This window comes from Micromys minutus, assembly GCF_963924665.1.
Source record: "Micromys minutus genome assembly, chromosome: 11".
Lineage (NCBI taxonomy): Eukaryota > Metazoa > Chordata > Mammalia > Rodentia > Muridae > Micromys > Micromys minutus.
Window position 1 is genome coordinate 51852071 of NC_137980.1, and position 12200 is coordinate 51864270.

Consider the following 12200-nt stretch of genomic DNA (forward strand, 5'->3'; position numbering starts at 1 on the left):
TGTTAAAGATGTAACAATCATTAGTATATCAGTTATCTAGGAGATCTATAATTTATCCACCCTCCTAAAGAACTCACTCTCCAATTATAGCACTGTCAGCAATCTAGCACATGTTCCTCCAAGCTGCTTTCTTCTGCACATTTATGATTGTTTAAATAGTAAAAATGGAACTATATTTTGTAATTGCTACCTTTTCCTCCTCCTCTGGCTTCTAGAGTTCACAGTGGTCCTCTATCATTGCCTCCTAAGAACTTGGATTGTAGTCATGGGACACTGTGTCCAGCTAAGACTCTTGAATACTAAGATTCTGATGACTTAGGATGTCTGTTTCAATACTGTCCTAGTACAAGGGAGACTGAGACAGAAGAATCATAATTCCAAGGCCAGTCTGTGCTGGGCAGCAGTGCAGATGCCTTTAATATCAGCACTCAGGAGGTAGACGTAGGTTGATCTCTGAGTTGGAGGTGAGCCTAGTCTACAGTTGGGTTCCGAGACAGCCAAGTTACACAGAGAAACTGTCAACAAAACTAGAGGGAGGGAGGAAAGGAGGAAAGCAGGGAGGAAGGGAGGGAGTCAGAAGAGGAAGGGGGAATGGAAAGGAAGAGGGAGGGGAGAGAGAGTGACATTTGTGAAACACTAAAGTTTATTCCACGAAATGCATTACATATTATGTGTGCGCTCTGTTATGCATGGACCAAGGCACTGGAGACACTAGTGGAAAAGGCAAGGCCAGTGCAGTCTGAGATTAATTCTAATCATTTTTAGTTTATTTAGACCATACTATCTTGTGATGGCATAAAGAACACTGGAAATTTTGCCTCATTTGAAGAATATGACTTTGGCTATCTATGAAATGAGAAAAGAAAACGTAGTGCTCTAAAGACAGTCTCAGGCCTCACATAAAGTTAAAAGTACTTCCTCAATCAATTTTGGCATTTCCTTTACTATTTTCTTTGGCAGGGCCCTCAGCTGAGGATGATCTTGAATTTCTGTCTTCCTGCCCCTACCTCCCACGGTCTTAGATTTCAGTCATGTGCTATCATGCCTGGTTTCTGTGGTGCTGGGAACTAACTTTATGGTTTGGTCCATGCTAGGTGGTCACTACCAACCATGGGCAGCTCGTAGAGGATCCCCAGCCCCTTGCCGGATCGTGGGGAGCATTTTAAATGATCATTCTTACTAGTCAATTTTATTGGCCTTATCTTTACACATCTTCTTATAATTCAGAGATATTTCCATAAGAGGAAGAAAATAATCTGGGCCAAGTACATCATTAAAAGATTTAAGAAATATCTAGTTGCATACCTTTAATCCCAGCACTCTGGAGTCAGAGGCAGGGAGATCTCTGTGAGTTTGAAGCCATTCTGGTCTACAGAGTGAGTTCTAGGACAGCCAAGGTTATGCAGAGAAGCCCTGTCTTCAAAACAAAAAAAAAATTCAAGAATTCAATAAGTAAGTGGGAACAGGACCAAGAATGTAGCTCTGTTGTAGAGCATGTCTAGCATGCATGAAGTTCTGGGCTCGAACCCCAGTCCTACAAAACAGTAACTTTCAAGGTGGATGGGTAAAACAATCTGATCAAGAAACCACATCACACTGGATATAAAAATAATATCCAGAAGTTCATTGTTTATGAAAAGATTCATAAACTCAAGATTCAGACTCAAAGACACAAATAGGTTGAAAATAAAGAATGAGGGAAAGTAGTTCATGTAAATAGACCGTAAACATTTTAGAAGTCTGGTGTGGTGATGCTTTTAACCCCAGCATTTGGAAAGCATCAGCAAGTAGGTCTCTGGGAGTCCAGGCTGGTCAACATAGCAAGTTCTAGGCCAGCCGGGGCTACATAGTGAGACCTCATAAAAGAAAGGAAGAAAGAAAGAAAGAAGGAAGGAAGGAAAGAAAGGAAGAAAGGAAGAAAGAAAGAAGGAAGGAAGGAAAGAAAGAAAAGAAAGGAAGAAGGAAGGAAGGAAAGAAAGAAAGGAAGGAAGGAAGAAAGGAAGGAAGAAAGGAAGAAAGAAAGAAAGAAAGAAAGAAAGAAGGAAAGAAAGAAGGAAAGAAAGAAAAGAAAGGAAGGCAGGGAAGGAAGGAAGGAAGAGAAATAGAAAGGCAGGAAGGAAGGAGAAAGAGGGCTGGAGAAATAGCGTACTTGTTTTGTTACTGTGCATCTGCTCTTCTAGGGGACAGGAGTTTGGTTCCCAGTGCCCACATGGTCGTTCACAACCCTCTGTAATTCCAGTTCCAGGGGCTCCTGCTTTTTGCTTTTGCCTGAACCAGACATTGCCACAGACACATACACATGCAAAATACCAATACACATAAATTTTTAAAGAGGGAGAAAGACTGGAGAGCCAGATTTGGTGGTGAATACCTATAATCTCAACACTCCAGAGACTGAGACAGGGGGATCACAGAGTTTGACGTTGGCTTGCACTACAAAGTGATTTCCAGGCCATCCTGGACTACAGAATGAAATACTGTCTCAATAAGAGGCAGAGGGGAGGAGGGAGGGAACTGGGGGGAACTGGGGTTATTGGACTCTGACACAATAGATTGTAAAACAAAAAGTCACTTAGAGTCAACCTGCCAGACAAATATAAACATATTCACATCCTACTAACAGTCAAAAACATGAAGGATAGGTCTGGGAAGATGGGTTGGTGGGTAAGAACATTGCTGGGCAGGCATGAGGACCAGGGGTTGAATTCTCAGAACCTGGGTAAAATGTTAGGCATGGCTACTACATACCTACCCGCCCAGCACTGGGAAGTAGGGACAGGTGGATCCTGGATGCTCACTGGTCAGACAGTCTAACCAGAACAGTGAACTTCAGATGCAGTGACAAGAATCTAACGAAGAACAGAGGAAGAAGACACTGACCGTCTTCTGCTGGCCCCTGCATGCACAAACCTGGACACTTGCGTGCATGTATCACACATCAATAAGAAATAAGACATTTAAAAATATGAAGCAACCCCGCACCCATGCTCAGGCATGGTGAGAGGTTAATTAAACTCAGGGGGTCCCACACATAAAAAGACTCAAGTAGGCAGGGATTTGTTGGGAAGACGGTTTTCAGTTGGAGAAGGATGTGGCACAAGAAAGAGGAACAGGGTACAAAGGACTATAAAATTCATTTTATGCATTGATAAAGCTGTCAAATATACTTTTAAAATTATGAATCAGAAATGGACAGAAATGAAGGGAGGAACGGATGAATATTCAGCTCTTCGTTGTCAACAGAGGATTGAACAGCCACTCAAAAGCTTTTACAAAACTGGGACTGAAGAGGGGACCCCGTGATTATGAGCATTTGCTGCTCTTGCAAAGGGCCCGAGTTTGTTTCCCAGCTTCTCTATGCCCAGCTTTGGGGAATAAGGTGTTCTCTTTGGACCTCCACAAGTACTGCATTCACAGTGTACACTATATACAGGCAAAACACCTGAACACACAAAACAAAAACAGACTCTTTTTTTTTTTTTTTTTTTCCAGTCGATGAAAGGGGCCTTTATTTGGTCCCAGGGGCCCAGGCCAGGCATAGCCCCAGCTTTATTTGACCTTCTTCTTGGGGCTCAGGTTGTTGGTGTGGCCGCACTTCTTCTTGCGGCAGTTGACTGCACGGGGGTGCAGACGTGCATAGCACTTGCGGCAGATCATCTTGTCACAGTTGTACTTCTGGGCAAGCTGACGAAGGGACGGCTCGATGATGCCACCGCGCAGTCGCAGGACCAGGTGTAGGGTGGACTCTTTCTGGATGTTGTAGTCAGACAGGGTACGGCCATCCTCCAACTGTTTGCCAGCGAATATCAGCCTCTGCTGGTCAGGTGGGATGCCTTCCTTGTCTTGGATCTTGGCCTTGACGTTCTCGATGGTGTCACTGGGCTCGACCTCAAGAGTGATGGTCTTGCCCGTCAGGGTCTTCACGAAGATCTGCATGTTGGCGTCTGCCGCTCGGCCGCCTCGTTGAAGAGAAAGAGAAAAACAGACTCTTAAACAAACAGCCAGCCAACACTTAGGAGGCAGAAGCAGGTGGATTTCTGTGAGTTTGAGGCCAGCCTGGTCTTCATAGCAAGTTTCAGGACAGCCAGGGCTACACAGAGAGGCTGTGTTTCAAAAAGAAACAAACAAAAGACTGGCAGATACTGCTTAAGATATTCTATCTCCCCAAAACTAGGACAGACATTGCTCCCAGCTCCCAAGAAGCAGAGGCAGGTGTCTCTCTGTAAGTTTGAGACCAGTTTAGACTACACAGTAAGTTCTGGGACAGCCAGAGATACATAGTGAGACATTGTCTTAAACAAAAACAAGAGATGACAGACCCAAAACTACCCTTACAGTGAAATCCTAAATGCAGTTAGCAGCAGCAGAGTAGATAACCCATAACATAGTCACAGTAAATGCTACCCAGCAATAAAATGGGATAAACTACAAACGTGTGCGCTAATATGGATGAATCTCAGAAACAAGCACAGCTACAGAAGCTAGATTCAGAATCTGCATTCTCTGTGCTTCCATTTGCAATGTATGAAGCTCAGCCCTGGTCAGGCTTAACCTGTAGAGTGAGAAGTTGGACCATTCACTGAAGGGAAAGGAATTTCAGCAATTTCTAGAAGGCTTGAAAAGGGTTTTTATGGTGCTCATAACATATGTTCATGCTCTCCTCTCCTCCCTTTCCTTCTCCCTTTCCCCTCCCTCCTTCCCTCTCTCTCCCCCTCCTTCCCCCTCTCCCTCCCTCTCTCTCTCTCTCTCTCTCTCTCTCTCTCTCTCTCTCTCTCTCTCTCTCTCTCTCTCTCTCTCTCTCGGAGAGATGTCTCAGAGGTACAGAGTACTAGCTGTTCTTGCCGAGGACACAGATTTGGTTCCCAGCACCCACACAATCTCCTAACTATCTGTAATTCCCATTTCCAATTAATGTGATACCCTCTTCTGACCTCCATGGACATTACATGTATGAGGTTCAAACACAAACATGTATGGAAACCTCTCATATATGTGAAATGAAAATTAAAAAAATTTTTTTTAGTTTTAAAATTCCATAATATTTTGAAAACAGATATTTGAATGCTAAGATGACCTGAATTAGGGCACATACTTGATGTTGTTCAATTTTTTTCCCAGCTGTGTATCTATGGCTCTATTTCTTCCATTTTAAATTCTTTCTTCCTGAAGGACAAGCCTTCTTGCCCATGGTAAGCATTTATTGTATAAATTTTACACTGAATGTTGCTTCTCTTGAGGGCCCCTCCATTTGTCTGTGTATCAAGGCACTTTCCTGCCACCTACTGGTCAACCATCGATGAATTTACACAGTACAATGTTTGCCCAGTGAATGGAGCCCACCGAGATGTGATGTTCCCCTGCAGGACTACTTACCCAACTAGCCTAGTCATTGGCCATTTTGAGACGAACCCTGAAAACAATGGACTGTTGATGATCTGACCCCCTTTGTTGGTTCTTCTCCCTGTGCAAGATGTAGGTCTATTGTTGGCGGCCATCACCGGTTCTTAAATGTTCTCAATTAAATCCCAAGTTCAAACTTTCTTTCTTTTTTGAGCTTGTGCCACCATGCCCAGCCAAACTTGTTTTTGTCTGGAACTAACTCTCCCACCCCCTCTCCCTCTCCTTCTACGTCTAGACAAGGCTGGCCTTGAACCCAAGGCTAGGATCAGAAGTATACACTACTACTTTTAATCTGATGCTACAGTGCTGGATTGTTTTACTGTATTTGTTTGTCCGTATCCTGATTTTAAAAAAAATGCATACAATATATTCTGATGATGCCTTTCCCCTCTCCTAATTCCTTCCAGATCTTTCCCACTTCCCTACTCACCCATTTGCATTCTCTCTCTCTCTGTCTGTCTGTCTCCCCCGCTCTAAATATCAAATAAACCCACACACAAAAAAGAAACCAAAATATACAATCAAAAGATCAATAAGACAAAAAAAAAATGTCAAAACTATATGAAACAAAAAAAAATCTTCAAAAATGCTATACTATACTATACTATACTATACTATACTTTGTGTTGGACATCTCCTGGCCAAGAACCTGAGACTCCTGGAATGGAACTTCCTCTAAGTTGTGATTAAAGGACTCCATTTTAGACTGTCTTTTCTTTTGCAAGCAGGTACCAATTGCAGATAGCTTCTTGGCTAGGGGTAGAAGATTGTGCCCACTTCCTCCCCATTATCCTGGAACTCTGTCTAGTTTGAATATGTACTGGTCCTGTGTGTGCTGCCGTAATCTCTGTGAGTGTATATGTGTGTTGATCCTATTGTATCCAGAGGTCACTATTTCTTAGAGTCATCTGTCACCTCTGGCTCTAAAAGATTCCCACTCCTCTTCTGCATAGGTCCCTGATTTCTACTGGGAGGGTTTGATAAAGATATGCCATTTAGTACTGAGTGTTCTGATATCTCTCACTCATTGTATAGTGTCAAGTTGTGGGTCTCTGTGTAAGTTCCCATTACTGTGAGCTGCTCTGATGGTAGCTGAGTGAGGCACTGGGCTATGGATACAGCAGAATGCCACTGGGAGTCATTTTGTTGCTATGTTCCTTTAGTACAACAATAGTACTTGGTTTTCCCATAGATCTGTGGTCTGTTCAGTCTCAGGTTCTTGGCCAGCCAAACAATGTCAGGCCTGGTTTTCATCTAATAGGGTGGGCCTTAAATTCAATCAGAGAGTGGTTGGTTGCTCCCACATATGTATGCCGTTATTGTACCAGTGTGTCTTGCAGGCAGGTCACCACTGTTGGTTCATAGCTGGGCTAGTGATTACCTTTCCCCACTGTAGTCTGCAAAGTTAACCTCCAGTACCATTGATGCAAGTCACTAGTGGTGAAGCCTCTAGTTGGGTGCAAGTTCAACTTCTCTGTTTGATTGTTGCACCTCACTGCTAAAACTGTAATCTACCATATGTGGTCAGCTTTCTTGACTGAGCTCCTCACAAAATGGAGAACTCCCTTTTCTTAGCAGGACTTTCTCTTCTCTGCCTAATCTGGGGAGCCCAACCCCCAGGCTTCTACCCAACGAATGTTACCCAGTCCTTGGCAAAATTACAGGTTCAACTTCCTGGAACACCTCAACATACAAATGAGGTATTCCCCAAACCTTAAGCCTCAGCCAATGAAACTCCACCCTAAGAAGAAACCCCTTCCCACTCTCCAAGATTCATATATACAGTGCTTGATTCACCCCCAAATAAAGGGTATGCACAAAAGCTGTTTCATTGAATACCATCTAAGAGAGCTATAACACTAAAATCTTTGGAGAAGGATATCTTTTGTGCTCTGTGAGCACTGCACTCTCTTTTCACACACACAACACAATATATATATATATATATATATATATATATATATATATATATATAATTAAAATAATAATACAAAATTCAAGAGTGAGTTGTTGCTAGGCATGGTGATGAACACCTTTATTCCAGCATCAAGAGGCAGAGATGAGCAGAGTTCTGTGGGTTCCAGGCTAAGCCAGCGCTACACAGTCTTAAAAGTAGGAATTGATGATGGCTTGGGTTCTGTGTGTATGTGGTGTGTGTGTGTATGTGGTGTGTGTGTATATAACACGTACCAGTTGTGATGACTGTTCTTACTTGTTAACTTGGCTACATCTGGAATAAACTTCAATCCAGAAATGGAGGGCGCACCTTCGATCCGGATCTTGCTGTGGGAAGACACGCCTTTAACCTAGATCTTCCTTCTTTTGGAAGTCTTTATAAGGACATGAAAGAAGGAAGGTTTTGTTCTTTGCCTGCTTGCCTTCACCTTGCTGATATATCCATTCCTTCACTGGCTTGGAGCCAGTGGGGAATCCAGCATATACAGAAGACCAGTGGCGACACCCAACCTTGTAGGACTAGATTCTTGGACTTTCCATTCATAGCTAGCCATTGCTGGATTAGTAAGTCATTCATAAATATATATGTATATATACATATATATATGTGTGTGTGTGTGTGTGTGTTGGATATATTAAACACACACACATATAGAGAGAGGGAGAGAGATATTCATCCCATAAGTTCTGTGACTCTGGAGGACTCTGACTAATATACCATCCCAACCACTCAAAGGTACAGCTCAGTGGCATTAAGAACATCCACAGCAGTATTCCCTATCATCCATTTCTACCCTGCCAACCACACCACCACCCTTCAGAAACTGAAGCCTGGTACTCATGAAAGGCTTCCAGATCCCCACTTCCTCTTGCCTCTGGGAACCAGTAATCTACATTCTGTCTTTGTGAGTTGACTGAGCTACCTCACAGAAGAGGAATCATACAATATTTGTTCTTTCATGCTGATTTCACCTAGTACAATGTTAACGTTCAGCTACATTGTGACATGTAGGTATCAAAACCTTTTTTTTTTTTTTTTTTTTTTTTTTTTTTTTTTTTTTTTTTTTGGACCTGGGAATTGAGGTGATGGCTTTGTTCAGGTTAAGCACATATTTCTTATCCTCCTAGCCCCTTCTCTTTTGAGGCTCGATATTTCACAATATAAGCCACCCTCTGCTCATCTGTTGAGGGACATTTGACTTGCTTCCACTTTTTGGTTGTCATGAACAACTGTGAGCATGGGTATACAGAAATATTTTCAATTTAAATATCTTAAATTGGATGGAAGTGCTGGCTCATGTGATAATCTCATGTTTAACTTTTTCAGGAGCTGTCAGGCTGTTTTCCACAGTTACAGCCCCACTAGTAATACACAGGGTTCCAATTCCCCCATCTCCATGACAATAGTACTTTTCTGCCTCCCTCTGCCCTTTTGAGACTCATGTAGCCCAGGTTATCTCACTATAGCTGAGAATGACCTTGGATTTCTGTTCTTCTGCCCCCACCTCCTGGTTACTAGAATTAAAGGTGTTCCGGCAGCACTGAGGATCAATCCCAGAGGTTCCTTCATGCATGTCAGGCAAGAACGCTACCAAGCAAGCCATATTCTCAGCCCCAGTTTCTCGTTGTTACTGTGACTGCACACATGCACTTGTGGGTGGGCATGTGTATGTGTGTGCATGAGTGTGTGTAAGATAGCCATTCAATTGGTTTTCTTTATCGTTTATCTTTTTTTTTTTTTTTTTAAGACAGTTTCTCTCTGAACCTGGAGCCCACTCTGCAAAACTCAAAACTAGATTTTGAGGGGTTTGTTTGTTTGTTTGTTTGTTTGAGACTGGGTTTCTCTAGTTCTGGCTGTCCTGGAACTCACCCTTAGACCAAGCTGGCCTGGAACTCAGAGTTGAAGGCACGCACCACCACCTCCTGGCTGAGAACTGCCTCTTAGCACTTCAACACTAGGATTACAGGTGCTGGAAAGTTAAACTTGAGCCCGTATGCTTGTGTTTTCCATGAGCGTTTACCCAGACCCTTCATTGTGATTTTGATTTGCATTTTCTGATCGTTACTTAAGTTAAATGTTTTTCATGTGTTTGTTTGCCACTTGGGTATTTTCTTCAGAGGCATGTCTATAGCCAGGTCTTTTGTCCATTTTTCAAATTGCTTGGAAAATGAGATTCTTGTTACTATTGAGTTTCTGAAACTTGTCAGAGTTTTCACACCTCTGAAAGTTTTGTGGAGCTGGAGGATGTGTAGATGATGTCATTCCTAACTGCTGGTGGCCTGTTGATGTCAGGACCCCATCTCTGCAAAATGAAGTCATCAGTCACTTTTCATTCTCGTATTCAGATTGATTAGCCAAGCAGTTCATTTATTGTATCATAAACAAAAGCGACCCTTCCACTGCATCCCAGGTTCGGGCTAACACAGAAGAATACATGCTATATATTCTCCGTGTCCAGTTCCAGGCTGACACAGAAGAATACATGCTATATATTCTCCGTGTCCAGTTTCAGGCTAACACAGAAGAATACAAGCTCTACATTCTGTTTATCAGTCATTCAAGAATTGACAAAATAAGTTTAATGCTAGAAATCAGCCTATTCTTACCTCTGATGGGACAGGCATTCACTGGAAGGGGACAGAAGGGGACCTTCTGGGTTAGCTAATCTGCAAGTTGATATGAGTGAGTGGTGGCACCACAGGAACACAAGTTAAAGACTTCATAGGTGGACCAAGGATATAACTTAGCAGAAAGCATTTGTGTAGCATGTTCAAGTTTCCAGCCCCGCCCCCAAATTAGGCACATGCATAAGATTTTTGTATTTTATTGGGTATAATTTATAACTTTTAATAAAACAAAATGAATTAATCTAGTAACCATGGAAATTAATATGGATGTTCCTCAAACAATAAAAGGCCTACCATATGATCCAGATATATCATTCTTATGTACCCACACCTAAAAGGACCTAAGTTAATATACATCAGAAACCCTAAACCCTCGTGCTTACTGTGGTACTATTCACAATAGCCAAGCTAAGTAATCATCAATGGATGAATAAGCTGTTGTACATACACACTTACATGTTATTTAGCCATAAAAAGAATGAAATCATTTGGGCAGTGGTGGCTCACACCTTTACTCCCAGCACTTGGGAAGCAGAGGCAGGTGGGTTGCTGAGTTTGAGATCACTTGTCTACAGAGTGAGTTCCAGGACAGCCAGAGCTACACAGAGAGCATTTGTCTCAAACACCAAATAAAATAAAGCAAACAAAAGAATGAGATCAACTGGATATAGAAGTGCAGAGGCAGCCAGATCTCTGTGAATGTGGAACCAGCATGTTCCAGGCCCGCTTCTGGATTCTGCGGACACCCCCACCCCTCCAACACACACACAGGCACATAGCCCTTTCTCTAGACACATGCATGTTAAAGTTAAAACAAATTAAGAAATAAAAATGAGAGAATGAAATTTGATAGAAAATAATTGCAACCAGAGATCATCATGTTAAGCAAAAGAAGCCAGACTCAGAAAAATAAATACTGCACATGGAATATAGGTTTAAAACAAGGGGGGGGGCACAGAAATGGAAGAGGAATTGTTTGGGAAAGGAAGGAGGTGTGCAAGACACAGGATGGTGTAGCACAGAGTAAGTAGGATCAAAGTACAAATCCCTGCATATGAAAATCTCCTGATGAAACCCATTCTGTCATAAGGTTAACATATGGGATAGAAAAGAAAAGGCCTGGGGAATGGTGATTCATGCTTTTAATCCCAGCACTCAGGAGGCAGAGCCAGGAAAATCTCTGAGTTTGAGGCCACCCACGGCTACATAGTGGCTTGCCTGTGGTTCTCCATCTTTTTAGGGTCTTGGGCCTCATAAGGACAGCATGTAGAATCCACATAAATATTCACGATCAACATTGTGCTATTTATTAACAGAGGAAACAGAAGCCAGCATAACAAGTCCAGTCTAGTGGCAAAGAAAATTAACTATTTTTATTTATCAGCTGTACACTCAATTGATGAGTACGTTCTGCTAAGAGAAACCTGTGTAGGGAGAGATCAGGGTCCATCTCCATGAGGTAGCCATGTTTGAAGCCGGAAGTGAAGGGTCTCTGTGTAGGAGGGAATCTCAGGCGGTAGGATCAGGGGAGGCAGAGAGAAGGAAAGAGGACCGGAAATAAGCCTGGCTCAGTGTCTGCCCTAGGGAGATTGGTTTGCCTGTTAGCTTAAGAGCAAAGAATTTAGAGTGGGTTTCAAGATTTTTATTACATTAAATCATTGGTTGTTTGGCATATTTCAGCGGTTTAGTTCCCAGCACCCACATGGTGGCTTATAACCTTCTGTAACCGCAGTTCCAAGGGATCCAACGCCCTCTTCTGGCCCCCAGAGGCGGACACCAGGCACGCACGTAGTGCGTGGACATAGACACAGGCAAAAAAAAAATAATCAGACACATAAAATATTTTTTTAAAAAATTTAATATGTGCGTATGCATGCACACACTCGAGAGTCAGAAGACAACGTGTGGGAGTCGTTTCTCTCTTTCCATCACGTGGGGCTCAAGGGACGGAGCCCAGGTCCTCGGGTATGGTAGGTAGGTAGGCAAGTGCATTTACCCATTAATCCATCTTGCCTGCCTGGGTTTTTTAATTAAAAAAAAAAAAAGATTTTGGGAACTAGAGAGATGGCTCGGTAGCCTAGCACTCTTTGGGAGGACCCAGGGTCCCATTCCCAGCACCCACATGACAGCTCACAACTCCCTGTAACTCCAGATAGTAGATCTGATACCTCCACAGGCGCCAGGCAGGCACCTGTGGTATACATACATACACACAG

General features: G+C 42.8%; 1 protein-coding gene across 1 annotated transcript; it reads right to left on the minus strand.

The window, feature by feature from the left end:
- Window positions 1-3484: 3484 nt before the first annotated feature.
- Window positions 3485-3980, minus strand: LOC308426856 (ubiquitin-ribosomal protein eL40 fusion protein-like). Its single transcript, XM_080924819.1, has one exon. It carries the CDS (start codon window positions 3934-3936, stop codon window positions 3550-3552), a length of 387 nt encoding a protein of 128 aa, XP_080780945.1. The 5' UTR covers window positions 3937-3980; the 3' UTR covers window positions 3485-3549.
- Between the last annotated feature and the right edge of the window lie 8220 nt (window positions 3981-12200).

Excerpts from the sequence above, each read along its gene's own strand:
- LOC308426856 (XM_080924819.1), bottom strand. The coding sequence starts at position 3,936 with ATGCAGATCTTCGTGAAGACCCTGACGGGCAAGACCATCACTCTTGAG.